At 41.9% G+C, this 21,524-nt stretch overlaps 1 protein-coding gene across 2 annotated transcripts in view; it reads left to right on the forward strand.

The window, feature by feature from the left end:
• The first annotated feature begins 1,312 nt into the window (after positions 1–1,312).
• The window catches only part of SYBU (syntabulin), a 51,803-nt gene continuing 31,591 nt past the window's right edge, over positions 1,313–21,524 (forward strand). Inside the window, exons 1-3 of one of the 2 annotated variants that reach the window (XM_065399338.1) lie at positions 1,313–1,426; positions 2,982–3,192; positions 18,374–18,571. In XM_065399338.1, the coding sequence (XP_065255410.1) occupies positions 1,313–1,426; positions 2,982–3,192; positions 18,374–18,571 (523 nt within the window). The remainder of the gene's footprint in view (positions 1,427–2,981; positions 3,193–18,373; positions 18,572–21,524) is intronic. The other variant, XM_065399339.1, reaches the window with a different exon arrangement.

Genomic DNA, 21,524 nt, shown 5'->3' on the forward strand with positions numbered 1-21,524 from the left:
TGTGTAATATTTTCCAAGTATACTGCACCTTTCATCCAAGGATTTCAAAGTACTTTATAAATATAATGACCCCCTCACATCTGTGATTTACAGGGCTGATCTGAAAGAGAATATTGGCAATGTCAGGCACGGGCTGGCTTGATTTTAATTGGCAGAGCACAGTTTGGAGCAATGGAGAAGATGTGGATCTAATCCCACTATTAGGTTAATACATTAGTAATCTAATTGTTTGTGTATTTAACAACTAGCCTGACAACTTCTATTGGTGCAAAGCAGAAGGTACAATGTTTGCTCCTGCAGGTTTTGAGAAGCACCTCTCCTTTCACTCTGCCTACATGGTTCTCAGAGCTCCACAAAAGGGCTGATTTCTGAACAGCTATTTTTAAACACTCACTGTTATTTAATATTTATATTACAGCAGCACCCAGAAATCCCAATCAGAATTGGTGTCCCATTGTATTGGGCACAGTCTGTGAAAACAAAATCCTCCCCTAAGAATTTTACAATGTAAGGGGCACTGATCCTGTAAACAGACCAGCCCCAATAGACAGCTCCCTAGGCAGAGGCTCCAGAGCTTCCTCCCCCGCCTAGATCAACATAAGGCTGACACTCCGATCCTAGAAAAACTGTTACTCAATCGAGTAGTCCCACTCAGCTGAGTAAAGCTGGGGCCTGGGGCAACAGGCATGAAGCATGGAGGAGAGACACAATACAACAATTTTAGGTACCTTTCAATGTGTTGCTTAAAGATGAAGTGGCAACTCCCCCTCCTGCCCCTTAGCTTCCTTCCTAGCGGCAAACGCGGGGACGGTTAATTTTAACTAACTCCGGCCTTCCTTGCCTGCAGCTACTGCCGGGAGAGGCGCCTGCTGCCAACCACCCACCGGAGGCTGCCGGTGTCGGCGTTGACCTCTCCCAGCCCAGAGGCCGCGCTGGCCTGGCTCCGCAGGGGCGGCGGAGCTGCAGGAGGCTGCACCTGGCCGGCCATGGCAGAGCCGGGGCCCCACGGCCCGGGGTGTCGCTCCCTGGGCTCGGTGACAGGCGGAGCTGCCGGGGCAGGACTCGAGCCCTGCCCACAGGCTGCACGGGAGCGCCCCGGGCAGCAGGGAGCGGGCCAGCCCGTCAGGCTGCTGCAGAGCCTGGCTGCGGCGGCGGCACCACGTGTCGGGGCGGGGGAGCAGCGGGCTGGGCTGGGCTCGGCACTCCTGGCGGAGCGGAGAGCGGCGGGTCCCTCCGGCAGCCCTTGCTCAGCGCGTCTCCTGTCCGCTCTCTCCCAGCCAGGTGCCCCCGGGCCGCGCCCGACTGAGGCGGGATGGGACCGCTCCGCGAGGGTAGCAAGGTGAGCAGGGCCGGCGAGGCGGCCCCGGAGCCCTTTGGCCGCAGGTGGCGAGTCCCGGGAGACGGACCGCGGGTGACAGGAGTACAGGTGCGGGGGGAGACGCGCAGGCGGCGGGAACGGGCTGGCGGGACGGGGATTGGATCGGGGGGTCTGAGGAGGGGGAGATTGGGTCTGACAGGAAGGGGAGATCGGGGTTGGCGGGGGGGCTGAGGAGGGGTGATGGGGGATCGGGGCAGGCAGGGGCGGGGGGTCAGAGGAGGGGGGATCGGGGCAGGCAGGGCGGGGGGTCAGAGGAGGAGGGATCGGGGCTGGCAGGGGCGGGGGGTCTCTGAGGAGCAGGGATGGAGGATCGGGGCTGGCAGGAGGCTGCGGGGCGGGGAGATCAGGGCTGGCAGGGGCGGTGGGGCTCTGAGGAGCAGGGACGGGGGATCCGGGCTGGCAGGAGGCCCTGAGGAGGGGAGATTGGGTCTGGCAGGAGGCTGCGGGGAGGGGAGATCAGGGCTGGCAGGGACGGTGGGGCTCTGAGGAGGGGGGATCAAGGCTGGCGAGGGGTCAGGACCGGCAGGGAGCTCTGAGGAGGGGGGTCGGGGCTGGCAGGGGTGGGGGGGGCTCTGAGGCTGGGTGGTCAGAGCTAGCAGGGGGCTCTGAGGAGCAGGAATTGGGGCTGATGGGAGCATCGGGGCTGGCAGGAGCTCTGAGGAGGGGGAATCAGTGCTGGCAGGGGTGTTGGCGCTGGCAGGGGCTCTGAGGAGGGGGGATCGGGGCTGGCAGGGGACGGCTAGGGGGCCCTGAGTCGGGAGTAGCGCTGGAGAGATGGTATCCAGGCCCTTGATTCCATCAGCAAAGGCCAGACAGGCGGTATTCATTTGGGGTCACCTTCCACCACACCTGCTGTGCAGAGAGCAGGAAGAGGAGAAATTACTGCTACCATCACTGGGTGAAATGGGCTGAGTCATAGAATCGCAGAAGTGTAGGAAGGGACCTCAGTAGGTCATCTAGGCCAGTCCTCTGCACTCAAGGGAGGACTAAGTAATAAGTAGATCATTCCTGACAGATGTTTGTCTAACCTGTTCTTAAAAACCTCCACTGTTGGAGATTCCACAACCTCTCTAGGCAATTTATTCCAGTGATTACTACCCTGATAGTTAGGCAGTTTTTGTCCAACCTAAATCTCCTTTGCTGCAATTTAAGCCTGTTGCTTCTTGTCCTATCCACAGAGGTTAAAGAGAACAATTTTTCACCCTCCTCTTTGTAACAACCTTTTATGCATTTGAAAATTGTTATCGTGTCCCCCCTCTGTTGTCTCTGAAGAGACAGATGCATCTGTCATCTCCCCCTGAGCCTTCCCAATAAAGGAATCTCCATCAATATATGTGTAAGGAGGGGAGCTCAAATGTGAGTTGGGATGGGTTATTCCTGGGGTACTTGGGATGATGGGTGCTTATGTGGAAGAGGTTACACTGGGGCATTTGTGGGGGAGTTGTGTGGAAGAGGTTAGTCCTGGGGCATTTGGGGGCAGCTTGTGGGTAGGAGTTTACTCCTGGGGTATTTGGGAGGGTGTTGATGATTAGGAGTTACACAGCAGGGAATGATACTTACGTAGATCGTGTCTTGTTATGTCCACCTTGTTGTTTTTGAGTAGGAGCAGAAACTGCAGCAGGAGAAGGAGATCTCCCGCAGCCGCATCCCCCGCCTGCTCCTTCGGCCTTATGTATCCCAGCAGCAACAGCAACAACAGAAAGTGTCCCCAGCCTCCGAGTCACCCTTCTCAGAGGAGGAGAGTAGAGAGTTCAACCCCCGCAGCTCTTCTGGAGGCTCAGCAAGGACCATCAGCAGCAACAGCTTCTGTTCAGGTACCAGCACCAAACAGAGATGTCTGGCCTGATTTTCCTCTCATTTAACCTCCGGGTAAATTAAGAATAACTCCATTGACATATGTGAAGTTTGTGTTAATGATTGGAGAATCAGGTCCTGTGTGTGTAACGTGTTTGGAGAGTAAGAATATGTTGGCATGCAATTGTTTTTCTTTATATGCTTAGTATAGTCACTGATGGGGATAGTGAGTACATTTACTGCCCTACTTGTTTATTATTATTTATTCATATGGTGCCTTAGGCATGCATAGTGCTTTGCAGACAAAAATAAAAATTGATTTCCACTGAAATCCAATATCTGTTTTTTTCATATATGTCTGCAAGTGACACCAGATGTTTCCATTTCAAATTCTAAAGGCTTTTCTTTCCTATCCATTGCTAAAAAGTTGGCATCTTTATTGCAACAGAACAGTTTATTAGGGATACATTTCGATGAAGAAAGAGTCTTAAAAACTATGGTGTTTATCTAGAGAATGTGGACAGACCTGAGGCCAAAGGAGCTAGATATGTAAAATAGGAGAGCTAGTTGCCATAGGGGATTACAGACCTGGGTCATGTACTGTGGTTGAATTTTTTTACATAGAACTCCACACTGATTTCATGTAGTGTCCTATGTGTGGATCAGTAGCAGAATGTAAACCAGTGTGGCCAGGCAGAAAAATGGTGGCTGCAATCTTTAGTGTTAAAATGAAATTAACATTGTTTGAAAGTTTAACCTTCTTCCAAAGAAATGTAAAGATGCTGCATTGACTGGAAAATATTTAGCTTCACATACAGCACACAGGACACAGGTCCTGTGGAAAGTGCAATGGCTCAGTGATATCAGATGACAGAAATAAACTATAATTCTTGAACTACGGTACATGCTGTCTTTTGCTAAGACTGACTTTTGTGAGACTTTTTAAAATACATAACTAATTACCCTTTATGACATAGAAAATGTTAAACTATCTAATATTACGCAATTGCTTCTACAGAATCTAGCATACTTTCAGATCCTATCCTGCAAAACTTATGTACATACTTAATTTTATGCATTGTGAATAGTCCTATTGATTCTGTGGGAGTACTCACAGTGTGTAAAGTAATGTACGAGCAAATATTTTTGCAGAATCAGGGACTATTTCTTTTAATTCCTTGGTACACACTATGCCAAACCACAAGATGCAATTATTTTTTCCAAGTGAAGCTAGAATAGAATAATTTCTAATGGGCATTCTGATTTTTCCCTCCAAAATTGGATCCAAATTATTTTGTATTGTTTTCCCTAAACGGTAGTGGAATAGTTAAAATACATGCAAAAATAGTTAACTTTCTTAGATAAGGAATAATATTTTCAATATCCATCCATGGTTACAGTATTGCATCCTTATCTCTGATATATTTCAGAGCTCAGTGCAATGATCTATTAGATTATCATTTAATGAATAAAGGGCATAATTAAAAACCACTGAGGGTAGAAAAAAGGCTTCCTCCTTATCCTTCCATGACTTTTGAACAGTTCCATCTTATGCTTTTTTAATTTATGAGTTTATATATTTCTTCATATATTACTGTACACAGGATATAGGAGTTGCCTAAAGGAATCTTCCACTGAAATTATTTTTAAAATGGTGCCTTTTAGAATTACATTTTTTAAATATCTCCAAAATTTGTCCCTTCTTCACTAGTGCCAGAACCTTTGCCCGTGCCTCAACAGTCTCTCACTGTGACTATTGCAACATCCTCTTTTCTGGTCTCTCTTATTTTCATCTCTGATTTTTGAAGTCCATCCAACATACTACAACCAAAATTATTTGCTGCTGCTCCAACCATATAAATCCTCTCTTTGAATGCCCATAATAGCTTCCTACCTCCTTCGGTGTATATATATCTATAATCCATTGTTTTTGGCATTTCTAAAGCACCAATTACAGTAATATTCAGAAGTACAATATTCAAGCTCTTCCGCTTCAAGACCCTGCACAGTTTTTAATGTCTGCATTCTGTCTCTAATCATCTCTTATTCACTCCACATGCCCTGTGCTAGTTCATCTTGATGCTCGTTGTTTTTTCCTACTAGTAGCTGTATGCCTTTTTTCATGCCACCCCTTTGATTTGCCAGGAACATCCTCTCCAACATTGTGCACTACACAATTTGACTTGACAGAGGCCTCCTCAATACTTGCTGCTTTCGGTTAAAAAATTATCACTGACCACCAGCCTGGCCTTGCCTAACTGTCCTCCAATTTTAAAGCATGTATTCTTTAAAAAGAGGATCTTACAACATGCATGCATAACATAACAATACATGCACCTTGAGATTGGTCACTCCTGTCTCCCTCGGCCTCTGGTACCTCCTTCCCAACTTTTGTTTATGGTCATCCCTTGCCTTGTTGTGTCCAGTTTGGATTGTAAGGACCTCAGAACAGGGACCTGTCATCTTTTTGGTTTAAAAGTGACATACGCAGCTATAGTGGTTAAGCTTAACAAGTAATAACTACGGGAAAGGTGGACAGATCATCAGGAGGTCAACATTCTGGTGACGAAAAAAGCCTGTGAGCATTAGAGTGAAAAATCTAGAACCTTCCCCCCTCCCATAACCACCATTACACACATGAGAATCCAAAATAAAAAAATTACCTAACTGTGTAAATAGCAACTGCAAGTGAATCAACACCTGGAATAATTCCTTTCCCTTCACCCCTTCCCTTGAAAATCTCTACCCGCCCTTCTTCCCTTATCATTGACACTATGCTCTTCTACTATGGAAAGCCCTTTTTAAAAAAATATAGAATCAGCTCTCCTCCCTAGTGCACTGTGCATATGGCTCTGCTGTTTGTATCCCCAGAGCTTCTGAGCCTGTTAATTTTCCTTGTCTGCCTGCACTGGCCCTGATGCATACCAGAAGGCTTCAAGTTCTTCTCCTTCTGTAACTGACAGGAGAAGAATCTTCTGGGGCCTGCTAATGTTGTTTCAGGCAGGCAGCGGGCAGAAAATAAAAGGGTTCAGGACCTCTGGGAACACTAATAGTGCTGCAATCCTGGAGGCAGGCAGGCAGCCGGGAAGGAAATACCACTCAACAGTGCAAAAAAACCACTTAATTTTGCTCCGTAAACTCTGCACTGGGGGAGGGGTATTAATATTTGCTGAGCTCAGATTTAAGGTTTGGGAATCATTTCCCCCTTTCTCTTCTAGAAGACTCCTTATCAGGGAACTTAATATATGTTTATGCAACTTATTGCATATTTAACAGTATTAGTATAATGTACTCATTCAATCTGTGGTAGGAGCCCTTTCCAAATTCACACAAAGATATGGTGTATGGGTATTAACATACCTGTCTATTAAATTCTTGATAAAAACAGATTTTGAAGCATAGACTGCTTCTGTCCAATGTATTTTAGATATTCTTTCTGAAAACAGGTCAGGCAACTTACATTTGTATAGCAGTATTTATAGTATGTAATCTTTATTAAACAAGCTTGCATGGCTTCAATAGGTGCTGCTTGTCAGCTGACAGTGAAGCACTTCTCTTCCCCCAGCCTCTACTCTCCTTTGATTTGGATGTCAGCCATAGGATTCAAATGTCAAGCTGTGAAAAACATTCTCCAAGCAACATAGGCTGGTTATATTGCTACTGAGTATTTCCCCATGTTATGCATGTTTTCCTCATAAATTACACTTTTGGCTTTGAACTACACACCAGACTAACCTTGTCAATCGGGAGAAAGGTGCACACTTTAAACTCATAGACAAATAATCCAGTTTATGGCCCCTTTCTACAGCTGCTCCAAAGGAAAATTATGGTTTCCTAAAGACTTCTTTGAGAATTCCAGCTAATGAATCTACGTTCTAGATAATAAGACACTGAGGGTGGAGTGTTACCCTTGATTTGTGTGTACAACTCCATTTAGACTCATAGATTTTAAGACTAGAAAGGACTATCATGATCATCCAGTCCGACCACCTGCACATCACAGGCCACAGAACCTCATGCACCCCCACCTGGGGCTGTAATAGACCAAGAACCTCTGGCTGAGTTACTGAAGACCTCAAATCATGATTTAAAGACTTCAAGTTAGAATCCACCATTCATTCTAGTTTAAACATGCAAATGACCCATGCCACATGCTGCAGAGAAAGGCAAAAACCCCTGTGGTCTCTGCCAATCTGACCTGGGGGAAAATTACTTTCCGACCCCAAATATGGCAATCAGTTGGACCTTGAGCATGTCGGCAAGACTCACCAGCCAGACACTTGGGAAAGAATTCTCTGTAGTAACCTAGCCCTCCCCATCTAGTGTCCTATCTCCAGCCATTGGGGATATTTGCTACTAGCAGTCAGGTGGGCCACATGCCAGTGTAGGCAATCTCATCATACAATCCCCATCACAAACTTATCAAGGGCAATCTTGAAGCCATTTTAGGTTTTTTTATTTCCCCTATAGCACCTCTTGGAAGGCTGTTTCAGAACTTCACTCCACTGACGGTTGGAAACTTTTGTCTAATTTCAAGCCTAAACTTGTTGTTGGCTAGTTTCTATCCATTTGTTCTTGTGTCAACATTAGCGCTTAAATAAACTTACTTAAACATTAGCGCTTAAACTTAAATAACTCCTCTCCCTCCCTGGTATTTATCCCTCTGATGTATTTATAGAGAGCAATCATGTCTCCCCTCAGCCTTCTTTTGGTTGGGCTAAACAAGCCAAACTCCTTGAGTCTCCACTCATGGGGTAGGGTTTCCATTCCTCTGATCATTCTAGTAGCCCTTCTCTGCGCCCGCTCCAGTTTGAATTAATCTTTTTTAAATGTGGGAGACCAGAAGTAAACACTCTAACATCTCTATTGGAAATACCTTGCCTGATGCATCTAGGATCACATTAGTTTTTTTCACGGCCACATCACATTGGCAGCTCATAGTCATCCTGTGATCAACCAATACACCCAGGTCTTAGAATCATACAATCATAGAAGATTAGGGTTGGAAGAGATCTCAGGAGGTAATCTAGTCCAACCCCCTGCTCAAAGCAGGACCAACACCAATTAAATAATTCCAGCCAGGGCTTTGTCAAGCCAGGCCTTAAAACCCTCTAAGGATGGAGATTCCACCACCTCCCTAGGTAACCCATTCCAGTGCTTCACCACCATTCCAGGGAAATAGTGTTTCCTAATATCCAACCTAGACCTCCCCCACTGCAATTTGAGATCATTGCTCCTTTTTTTGTCATCTGCCACCACTGAGAACAGCTGAGCTCCATCCTCTTTGGCACCCCCTTCAGGTAGTTGAAGGCTGCTATCAAATCCCCCCTCACTCTTCTCTTCTGGAGACTAAACAAGCCCAGTTCCCTCAGCCTCTCCTCATAAGTCATGTGCCCTAGCCCCCTGATCATTTTCGTTGCCCGCTCCTGCACTCTCTCCGATTTGTCCACATCCTTTCTGTAGTGGGGGCCCCAAAACTGGACACAATACTCCAGATGTGGCCTCACTTCCCTCGATCTGCTGGCAGTGCTCCTACTAATGCAGCCCAATATGCCGTTAGCCTTCCTGGCAACAAGGGCACACTGCTGACTCATATCCTGCTTTTCATCCACTGTAATCCCCAGGTCTTTTTCTGCAAAACTGCTGCTTAGCCAGTCGGTCCCCAGCCTGTAGCGGTGCATGGGATTCTTCCATCCTAAATGCAGGACTCTGCACTTCTCCTTGTTGAACCTCATCAAATTTCTTTTGGCCCAATCCTCCAATTTGTCTAGGTGACTCTGGACCCTATCCCTACCCTCCAACATATTTACCTCTCTCCCCAGCTTAGTGTCATCCGTGAACTTGCTGAGGGTGCAATCTATCCCATCCTCCAGATCATTAATAAAGATATTGAACAAAACTGGCCCCAGGACCGACCCCTGGGGCACTCTGCTTGATACCGGCTGCCAACTAGACATCAAGCAGTTCATCATTTCCCATTGAGTCCGACAATCTAGCCAGCTTTCTATCTACCTTATAGTCCATTCATCCAATCCATACTTTTTTAACTTGCTGGCAAGAATACTGTGGGAGACCGTATCAAAAGCTTTGCTTAAAATCAAGATATATCACGTCCACTGCTTTGTTCTCCTCTGTCTCTTCCAACTGATACTTCCCCAGCTTATAGCAAAAATTGTTGATGTTAGTCCTTAAGTGCATGTCCTGGCACTTTGCACTATTAAATTTCATCACATTTCTATTACTCCAGTTTTTAAGATCATCCAGCTCTTCTTGTATGATATTCCGGTTCTCCTCCATATTGGCAATACAGGCGAGTCTCATCTTACGCGGGGGTTCCGTTCCGCGGTTAGCGCGTAAAGCGAAAACCGCGTATAGTCAAAATTACATTGAGTTGAATGGCGGGTGGAATCACCCGCACTACAGGTACAGTATTAAAATTGTTATTTTTCTCTTTTTTTTTGGTTTTTGCTGACCGCGTAAAGCTGAAATCGCGCATGTTAAATGCACGTAAGGTGCGACAGACCTGTACCTCACAACTTTGTGTCAGCCACAGATTTTATTAGCACAGTCCCATTTTTTTGTGCCAAGGTCATTCATAAAAATGTTAAATAAGACTGGTCCCAAGACTGATCCTTGAGGAACTCCACTAGTAACTTTCCTCCAGCCTGACAGTTCATCTTTCAGCATGATCCATTGTAGTCTCCCCTTTAACCAGTTGCATATCCACCTTAAATTCTCATATTAATCCCCATCTTCTCCAATTTAACTAATCATTTCCCATGTGGAACTGTATCAAATACTTTACTGAAATCCAGGTAGATTAGATTTGTAGCATTTCCTTTGTCTAAAAAGCTAGTTATCTTCTCAGAGAAAGAGAGCGAGTTGGTCTGGCACGAGCTACCTTTTGTAAAACCATGTTGTGATTTATCCCAATTACCGCTTTCCTCTATGTCCTTAACTACTTTCTCTTTCAAAATTTGTTTCAAGACCTTGCAAACAAGGGGAGTTACTTATGGATTGAAGGCAATGTTTGGCCTAGAGTAACTAAATTCCATAGTCTGTTTAGTCTGCCTTTTTAATAGTGAGACAAGGTGGGTGAGGTAATACCTTTTATTGGACCAACCTGTGTTGGTGAAAGAGACAAGCTTTAACTCCACCCTCAGTGTCTTATAAAGTAGAAGGCAGATTCATTCGCTGGAATTCCCAAAGAAGGCTTTAGGAGAGCCTCATTTTCCTTCTCTCTCTCACCAATAGAAGTTGGTCTGATAAAAGATATTACCTCATCCACCATGGCTCTCTAATATCCTGGGATCAACAGGGGTACAACTACACTGCAAACAGTTTTTAATAGCTAGTCAGTTTGGGGGGGACAACAACATCCTTTTTAATTTTTCATTTTCTGAATAGCTCATCTTTTTAATCAGCATTTTAATGCTGATGTTTTTTCTTCTCAATCTTTGTATTCATCTTTGTTTAAGACTCTTAACTTATTGACTTACAGGAAACAATGCAGAAATACTTGGTTAGCTGAGACGTTTTAGCCTTAAGGAAGTACATGTGTTTTAATAATCAGTTGTAGTAACGGGCTGTTTGCGCTAGAGGAGCTGTTTTATTTCAAATGCAAAGTCCTCTTCTGGGCTTTTATTTTCACCTGCAATATCTCCTTGTTAATAAATATACATAGTACTACTAGTCATCTAGGAGTTAGATGACAACCAGTGGTTATAACAGGTGCACCTTTGTTACTCATTTAGAAAATTCTGGCCAAGATTTTCAAAAACAGAGTTCAGAGCCTAAATTTAGGCCTTTGTTTTTGAAAATCTTGGCCTCTATGTTCACTGTGTTTACACTGTAAATTTACTGTGCCTGCAGCAGAAAGTTCTCTATTATCATATCCTGTTCACATTACTCACATGCATAGTCCACTTTAGACTATTTTGCCGATTGGTCCAGTTATTGGTTGATACAGTACTTGAAGTGAGTTCAGGAATAGTGCTTGTGTGAGTAAAGCAAACAGGATTTAGCCATGCATATACACTTATTTAAATCAGTTTGAATAAGCTATGCTTATTACTAGCTGCAAATAACTGAGTCTGAGGATCTGTACAGGTTTATAGAAGAGACATCTTCATTCACTGTATGCAGTTAACATGCTGTACCTTCAGTCATGGCTGAAATAATTTCTCACTAGGACAGTGAGGTAGCTTGTGTATTAGGAAAGCTACCCAGAGTGGAGCATTGTTAAACTACATGCTTAACTGTATATTTTTGAGGAGAAAAAAAGAGAAAATTGGATCATTTTAATGGGTCAACAATGGAGAGACCAAATGTAAGGTTATTATAATTAGCTTCCTTATATGTTACAATCCCCCATCTTTATATCTATTTTCATCAGAAGGAATGTTTTGTTAGCATATTCCCCTGACTCCTAGTTTATATTTTCTTTTATTGACATTTATTGCATCAGATAAATATGTTTTAAATTGCCCCCTTATTTGATATCAAAAGCATTTTCACAGTTCTTCTTTATTCCATTTGCTTGAACTGTATCATCTGAAGCTGTGCGAGTTTGTTTGTGAGACTCATTGCTGTAGATGCTCTACCTGGCATAGCTGTGTGGGCACCTTGAGCTTCATTTTCTAAATTCATAGGGCCAAATTCTGCTTTCATATACACACTTGTGGCTCTTATTCAAGGGCAGCATTTGGTCCTTTGTGTCCATTTTTCAGTGCTCTTTACTTGGAGGGTCTCCTGCTAGGGCATAGGAATGATTTGGGAATTTAGTTAGCTTACTGGTTAGTGTTTATATTTTTATGGAGAGAGGTTTTAAATGTGGAGGTTAAAAAAGTGTATATGTACGGAAGTGCAGACTCCTGCCTGCTTCTCTCTCTTTCTCTCTCTTCACTGTTGCCTCATACAAAATGACTGCCCTTGTACCACTGCACCGTACAACTGCTTGGGAAGCCAAGACATTTGACCTTCTGAATGTCCCTGTCACCTGCTCTACATATCAGTCAGCACTGTGAGCTCTAAAAGCCTGAGCTAGAGCCTACTGAAGTCAGTGGAAAGGTTCCTATTGACTTCAGTGCATTTTGGATTACGCCCTAAGAAATGAGCACCTAGCATCTTCCCCCTTCTGGAGTCCAGGTTTGTCCCCTCTGTGTATGACTTACCGGGAATTCAATGTTAAGAAGCGCTGTGTTTGTATCTTTCATTAAAAATACTTAATCCAAGATATTTTGTTTTAAAATGGTTTTAATACAAATTTGTATTGCGTTAAATGGTGTCATGTGTATCAACAAGCATTGCAAAGTTTAAACAGAATAAGAGAACCTTGTCCTTAATCAGAAGCCCAAAATACTGCTGAATAAAAAGAACATGTTCCATTGTAGGAGATTCTGTGGTATTTTAATAACAAAATCTGTATGTCATATCTTGATCCTGATAAATTACACTCCCACTGACATCAATAGGAGTTCCACATATATAGAGACAGCAGAATATTAGGATTGAGAGATGTCATGCAAATCTTGGACCATAACTTTGCCTTCATCCTCTACCACCACAACTCTCCCCCCCAAAACATTGGGTAGGGGTATGCAGTGATTCATAGCCACAAACTGGGATTTGGGTGACCCTAAAGCCTGTATGTAAAATATGAATACAAAAGGGGATCAGGGCTCTGAGCTGGGGATACAGGCTCTGGGGTGGGGCTGGGGATGAGGGGTTTGGGGTGCAGGAGGGGCTCCGGGTTTGGGGGGGCTCAGGGCTGGGGTAGGGGATTGGGGCACCGGGCCCAGGGTGGTGTCGGAGCAAGTAAGCAGTAGCCTGCCTTAGCTAGGCAGCACTGCCGATGGGACTTTTAACACCCAGTTGGCGGTGCTGACCAGAGCGACCCAGTGTCTGACATGCCGCGACCCAGTACTGGGTCACGACCTGAACTTTGAAAAACACTGCTTTAGGGGAAGGCAATTCCTCTCTCCTCCTCCATACAAAATTGTACCATATAGCCAGTTGAGCATGGCTGTACATAGGATGTGCATATATGTGAGAGAGAATTTCTTCCTGATTTCCAGTGATCAGTTTATACCCTGAAGCTTTAAAGTCTGATTAACCATATATAGGTAAGATAGAAGACCTTCTAATGTTATCAGTAGTCATAGTAATACTACAACTGAGGTTGTACTTTATGCTTACACTTTTTTTAAGATTTGAATTTTAGCCAGTCCATGCAAATGTCACAACACTCAGAATAGTTTTCTTGCTGATCCTATTTGTCTGTAGGTTTTACATGATACTACTCCTGTAGTGACGTTTGAAAGTTGGCAGGTGCATCATCAGATCTTAGGAGTAGTGATTAAAGGCAGTTTTGCAACAATAAAATCCAGTTGGCATTCAAGGTGAAGATTAATTTACAAGATGGTCTTACAAGGGCGCTTCCAAAAGAATAAAATGTAGATACAGCGAAGAAAACAATGAAAGCTATGCAATATATTTCAACATATGTGCTCTGGTGTGTATTTGATATTTTCTGTACTTGTAAAATAAAAGTAAATGATTCCTAAGCAGAAGGTCAACAGTGATACCATCTAAAGAGGGTTCTTCAAGCCCTCTCTCTGTGATAGCTTCCTAATACTCATATGTCTTCAGGAGAACTACCATATGAAGTGTTCCTCTTGGGCCTGAGTTTTCTTACTCAGGCAAAATTCCCATTGAGTTATGAAACTGAGTCCTTAGCTGACCATAATGCAAACTACATTAATATTTTCTCTGCAGTAGTTAATGGTAAATTCCATTTTGGATTTATATGCTTCAGTTATTTGATTAACAGCTTCAGGAACGGGCTCCTTGCCTTCCTGTCCTGTTTCTAGGTAGTTCAAATATTTCACAACCTCTCTCTTTCCCAAAATGGCCAGCAGCATTTAAAGGAACCTGTGTATAAAGAAAGACCTTAAATGGTCTACATGACATTTTTAAAGATTGTTTTGAAAGAAACTCTGTATTGGCAGTAAATGCTTTTAAGGACTTATCCTTTTATAAACCTGAGTATATGTGTGGGATGAAAGTTGGCTATACTAGTGTGACATGCTGCCAAGCTTCACTCTTTCTAGTGGAGTAAACATGCTATTGAGATTTTTTTAGTGCTCTGCTTTGTAGGAAATTTAGCTGAAATATTGTTTTTAAAGCTAATTTTTTTTAGATTTCCGTAGCAGTCATGAGAGAGCGATGAAGAACAGTGATGGGTGATCTTGTTTGGAATGTGCAAATGTGCACCCCTTCCAGTGTTTTTCCTTCCCCTTCCATTTTTTTAATGAGATGGTCAGCTGCAAACTGATTAACAGAGGTACATTCTCAACTCACAGCTGAGGTTATCTTGCCCCTTGTGATAGACAGTACTGTTGCATGTGCAGCTGCTACTTTTGGCGATACTGAACATTTTGATCCTGTAGAAGACACTGCATTGAAAGGTACATCTGATACAGCTAAGGAAAAAATGTCTCTTTGGCAGCATGAACTAGATCCAGAAAATGTTTACAGGTTCACTTTTTCCATACTAATGATTAAATTACAAGTTCACACAGAAGCCTTAGGTGTATAGCTTGTTAAAATAACAAACAGTAACAGGAAAGAGGAGTACAATAAAACCATTCATTTTCTGCAGATGAAGTTAAAACTCTGACTCAGTTGTTGAAGTGTCTAAAGGTCAGAAATGATATGACTAGAGAAGACTTATTGTTATTAGTGCCAAGTTCACTTTGTTCCCTTGATAAGTGTCATATCACAATGCAAGCTGTGGAGCTTAATCAAATTAATTATAATGGGACGTGAAAGCAGTACATTATCAGTGGCCATATTAACTGTCTGCTGATCAAAACGTGCATTTTCTAGGTATTTTCTTTTGCTAATCGGCTTTCCTATCTCCTACATTTGTTGTTGGTTTTGCACATTTGTTGCTTTTGTTTTTAATGCTTTAATTCAGAGTTGTGGGTAGGAGTCTTTTGTTTGTTTTAAACTAAAACACCTTCACAGGATTTCATCAGCTCCTGAGATACTTTAAAGTAGAGTTTCTCCCTGGTATTTAAAATACTTTGTGCCTAAACTATATTCTAAATATAGTGTTAAGGTTTTGTAACTTTTGGAATGCTTCGGAAGAGAGGGTGTTTCTAGAAATAGCGAAATTTGTTGCTTAAACAGAATTCAAGAATTCACTCAGCAGAACCAATCCATGTCCAGTAGATAAATTGTGCATACTCTTTCTGTGTTTATGTGGTAAAAAATGGTGAGTCCTGCTGACTAATTCACAGAAGAAAATTAGTATTGATCTTGAGAAAATTGCCTTCTATTTTCCTCTACATATTGAATTTGATCATGAGATTTATATGAATTAGTAAAATAAAGAACAAGATAATATAATGTAAGGAAGAACCTTGTGTTAGCAGGGCATTGGACTGAAAGGTTTAATAGATCTTTTAACTGTCTCATTATCTTATGAGGAACTGAGACTAATTGGGGGGTAGGAAAAAGGTACCCGCAAAATTGCCAAAAGGAGACAAAAAAATTCAGTATGGAACTTAATTTATCTGCAGCAATCAAAGGTATTAGCTAATGAAGTTTGCAATATGGTCAGGTAGGAACCTGCTCAGTCTCTTAGTTAACTTGGAATAGACTGTTTGCAAACACTCTTCACCTGTGGGCCTTGCAGGTAATTCACAAAGTAGGTATGGTTGTCCTCCTGACTCAGCAACATTGCAAGAAGCAGGCAAAGCCCCCCAGAACTAACTTGGACTGGCCACTGGTACTTTTGGGCTAGATTGTTATATTTCTTACTCAGCTGCGCAGGGAGTATGGAGAAGTAGGCCCTTTCTTACTTCCCTGTTTGGCAGTGTAAAGGGCAGGTTGTTCCAGCCAGACTGAGAAGAGCAAAAACAGCTTGTCTGAGACTCACTCTTGCAAGCAAGTGGGTGGAAAGGGTTAGAGAGTGCACTCATTGGCCAGGGTGACTGACCAGGCACATAATGGGAATAAGATGCTTCATAAAAAAGATGTAATAACTTTACTCCCCTCCCAAAACAAAGTGGGAGCACGAGAGGAATTAGGATTAATAACCATTCTCTGGTCTGATTTTAGGTTAGCTCTGTGCTGCCCCTTACTCTCAGTCAGACTGTAACATTACACATTCTAGCCCTTTCTTTACACCCCACTTCTCTGGGTAGACATGTTTTTCAGCCTGGTCCCCATGCAGAGCTTATTGCAGAAGCAGACCTGAATTATAGACATGACAATGAGCTAACTGCAGTGTAACAATGGTTACAGAAATATGATTGTGTACTTAGTTAAGGTATAGGTACATCTGGGTGTGTCACATTATAGCGTGTGGAGGGGAGTTTTATTCATGAAGACAATACAAGATGAATACACAGTGCAAATGAATAGTGAAAGATACTGGCTTATCTTACCCTTGGAAAGAACAAATAAGTGACTCAGTTCTCTGGGACATGGGATATTTATGACCTTAAAGTGACATCATGGTTCGGGGTTTTTTTTAATATAATATATATTATAATTTAAACAAATAAGTCACTTATTGTGGGCATCACAAAAGAGGTGAGTATTCAGGAGGCATTCAAATAACAGTAGAAAGGATTTTTTTTCTTAAATATGTTGACTTTCTGGATACCTTTTTACGATGACTTGTATTTCAGTGCCAGTAGTTTTATTGTGTGGGTACAACTTTGAATAAACCACCATTTCTGTATCTCCAAGAGATGAAAGCTAATGCTTATACACACTAATGCTGGTTTACATAGAAGTACTGTTCATATCGTGCAGCAGTTTTAGTGCCAGGTATCATATAGCCACTTTCTGAAAATGAAAAATGAGGGGGTGGGATAGCTCGGCGGTTTGAGCATTGGCCTGCTAAAGCCAGGGTTGTGAGCTCAATCCTTGAGGGGACAATTTAGGGATCTGGGGAAAAAATCTGTCAGGGATAGTGCTTGGTCCTGCTGTGAAGGTAGGGGACTGGACTCAATGACCTTTCAAGGTCCTTTCCAGTTCTATGAGATAGGTATATCTCCATATAATAACAAAAGTTGCTTTAAAAGAAAAATATTTCATGTTGAGGCATGTTTATTGTTTTCAGTAAAATGATAATTACATTTCTGAATTTCATGCATATAGAGTGTACATTGCAACAATCTAATGAATGAATATTCTGGATCAGTTTGCTTATCATATTGTAGATATGTATAGGATAATAAAATACTAGAGTTGCTCAGTAAAAAAACCAGAAAAATACCAAAGCAAAACAAATACTTCAGTTGTAATTATCCATCACAGAGACAAAAATGCCCAACCAAAATCCTTAAGCAACCCTAGATGCATTGTACAATATAGTAAATAATTAAAATTAACAATATACATGATATTATCTGCAGCGATGTTTTGCTGTAGACAGGTGTACGTCAAAGACCCAAATAAATGTGTCGTCCAAAGTATTTGGTATGTGCATTGAACTGCAGTCTAGCAAAGCGTGTTAAGGCCTTAGTCTAATAAAGCACTAATATATATTGTATAGTCAGTAGGACATACTGTCACCAAAACGGGTATGTGTTGATAGTGCACTCTCAGTTTGGCCAGCTGTAACCACACAGCTTATGCCTTTGGACTTGAAGGCCCTTCCGTAGTAATGGTATGAAGGATCTGTGGGGAAAAAGCTGCCCCATTCTCACTCTTGGCCCATAGTTACATACATACATATGGGAGGTGCACAGTCAGAAATTGGCTATATATGTCACATGCACACACGCACATAAATCAATTCTTATTTTAACACATTTCTTAATTTGTATACTTCATGTTATAATATTCCATTACCATGCTGAGTAAGAGGAGGTTAATCTTGGCTCCAGGTTTTCAGAAATTGTCTCTGATTTTGTACCTTCACAGAATTATGGAAACAAATATTTACAGTGGCATTTTATAACACTTAGGTATCCAAGAACCATATTGCACCCACAAAATGGTGTGTTCAATTGTTGGGTGCAGGAACGCAGGAACAAAATGGGCCTTATCTTTGTGCACAGGTTGTGTGTTTTAGAGAACTCTGTTTCTGATTTGTGTGTAATATAGTCCAAAAGTTTTCTGCCATCTTCATTTTACTTATTAGTTAACAAATCTTGTGTTCATTTTTTGTGTTTTCAGATGACACTGGCTGCCCTAGTAGCCAATCAGTATCTCCCGTTAAGACTCCTTCTGATGCTGGAAACAGTCCAATCAGTTTTTGTACTGGCAGTGATGGAGACTATACCAAAAAGAAATGTAATGCTGGAACGGTGGGGGAAGGAAACCCACAGTCTGCGCGATATAAGAAGGAAACAAAGACAAACCCTGTAAAACCAGGTAAGTGCATTTTAGATCATTTCATTTTATTAATTTCTCTTCAATGTGTACAATATATTTTAAGAGTTCTCATCAGGCAGCACAGAGGATTTTGTTTATGTAGCTGGTGAACCAAAAAACAACTGGGCTCTTTATATATGATTAACTGCAAGATTTGAACAGCAGTAAGTAGTGGATCTTTTTAGTGACAACATAATAATTTGAGACCTTGATATAATTTGTTTAAGACCAGATGTGATGTGAAATGAGCTGAAATGCAAATTTTTCTGTGTAGAAGAAGTTGCACATATTTTTGTTTGTCTTCCTATGTGACGTCCCTATAAATCATTCTGGGACTGGGATAGAAGGAGCTTTGCTTAACTTCTTTAAACACATGTTTTTTTCCGTATCAAGCTTCTTTAAGCCAGATTTTTAAAGGTATTTCAGCATCTAACGATGCCGATAGAAACCTAGGGGGATTTTCAAAAGTGCCTACGTGCCTAACTCCCATAGTTTTCAAAAATTCAGCTAGGCACCTATCTGTATGTTTAGGTGCCTAAATACCTTTAAATATCTGTCCCTTTGCTCATAAGTGCACCCTCAAATGTGTGCATCTGGGTGGGTGTGATTTTAATGAGAGCTCTTTGTGTGAATCCAAGAGGGTAATTTGGCTACTACTGTTTTCAGACACTAACTTTAACTTAATAAAATGTGAAATAATAGATTTAATAAATGTAAACATCATTGGACCACATTGTCCTTGGTGTGAGAATTATGTGAGATCCCAAGTAAGGGAAATTGGGGTATGGGGAATGTTATGCAACACTACTGTTTACCTCCTTTTTAAATGGCTTTTGTGTGTTTGCCTTTTCAAAGGGCTTGTTTTCTTCATTTTTTCCATTGTGGAGTTGAGAGTTAAACATAATTGTTAGTATGCGTTTTTTACCGAATGGTGAAATGTTTTAGCAGTAGTATTACACTCTAATAAGTGAAGTTGATGATTCAGTAGACAAGGTCTGTTCCTTTTGAGCTCTGAATCAATGACCTAACATAGTTTTAGAGGGCACTCTGTTACCAAGGTGATAGCTCTCAAATGAGGGGTAAAATTAAGTCTCTGATCACTTACGTTCATTAAAGATTTCTAAGGACCCAACTGACTCTGCACCATTAAAATCAATGGGAGCTTTCCCATTTACTACAGTGGACTTAAAATCAAGCCCTAGGTACTTACTGCGGGGTGGACTAGCTCAGGTGCACTCCCAGATTCCAGTTTGGGAAGGTATCTTCTATTTTAAATTCCACCTACAGTTCCAACTAGATATTGTAATTCACTTTCTTTCTGTCTTAGACTGTTGGGTTGAGGTGCTGTTAAGCAACTACAATGTTATACCCTGAAGGCAGCTGCAGTTCTTTTTGAGAACAAAGTGATTATGTATAATAGAATCATTTTGTGCCATAAGTGAATTGGGCAAGTCATTCAAAGCTTATGTCATGTCATTACAATCTTGTTAAGCCACACTTTTAATGTGTTTTTCTTTAAACTCATTAAAACAATTTTGGAAATTGTTTTAATGAGTTTAAAGAAAAAAAAACCATAGCAAGAGGCCTTCGTGCCTTGAATTAAAGTTTACCGGCCTCATAAGAAAAGCAAAATTATAACTGATTTTAGAGATCTCTAGAACAGCACTACTATCACATCGTAATATCATGATTTTACAGTCCGGTATCTAGAAGTCTACCAGAGCTGAAGACAAAATGCCTGTTACTATTGCAAAAGGAAATTCCTGTCTTTCTAACATTCTGAGGTTTTTATATCTAACCCAGGTGGCTCATGAGATATTGGACCTTTAACCTTACGCTCAGCCAGGAGTAAATATCATCAGAACTGTGGCGTCACAGGCCTGTGTAATATTTGTTTGTGGGGGAGAGGAAGAAACATTTCTATGGCACATGTTTGTGTGTTGTTTTTTGTTTTGTTTAAACAAGTGCCCTAGTGTGGAGGGTTGTTTGGAGTGGAGTGAGTAGAGCACATGAGTTGATCAAAGCTGCAAGATAAATACAGTCTGTTGAATGAAAGTTATATGGATATGAATATAGCCAAAGGTAATATTTGTAGAGCACTTTGGAAATCTTTTTGGATAAAGACCCCTGTACATGTAAGATTATTAAGTTACTTGACACATTAACTAATTTTGTTGTTTCAAATTATTACATGTGCATTACAGTATGACATGAAGTTAATAGTCTCATACTTACAACTGGAAGCAGACTCCATTTGAGATAAGTCTCTGCAGACTGGCTTGCTTTGGATATTTAAATAAACTACTTTTTAAAATTGTGATAGTTCTTTGAGCAACAAGAACACTTATATCTTTGAGATCCTCACCCATTCATTCTGGAGAAACATTATTTTGTCCTCATTACGATTGCCTCCTTCATGCAGGCAGATTGCCTATTTTGTGGCTGTCAGGGCCAGTACATAGGTGAGTCCACAATACCGTGTTCCTCTAGTAAGGTTGTAACTCTTGTCCTGAGAGCTCAAGCACATCAGCTGTTGTGACGTGCCAGATCTCCACTGTGCGAGAGGCAGTAGCTGAGGTGGTACTTGATTCTTGGTTTCCTGTGCCACAGAAAGTAATTTCAAGCGCCTTTCACCAACCACACTACACCTTTCTTGGTGAAATGAGATTGAAATCTCTTCCTAACTGGCAGGAGAAAATATTCTTGAAATGGAGAGAGATAGCTGAGCTCTATTCCCTTCCCTCTGGCTGTGGGGATTGAGGCAATGCTTGTTTAGCTCTGCTTTCCCGGTCTCTCTCTTGGTGTTAGGTAGGTCCATTTCCTACACCCTGTCTGTGCAAGAGTTTCTGGTGATTCTCTCGCACAGGGAGATATGGCCCCATCCCAAGCAATTTATAATCTAATTAAACACAATATACAGGAGTGAGTGTAATGAAGAAAAAATAAGAGGGAA

The sequence above is a fragment of the Emys orbicularis genome, chromosome 2 (genome assembly GCF_028017835.1).
Source record: "Emys orbicularis isolate rEmyOrb1 chromosome 2, rEmyOrb1.hap1, whole genome shotgun sequence".
NCBI classification, from domain to species: Eukaryota; Metazoa; Chordata; order Testudines; family Emydidae; genus Emys; species Emys orbicularis.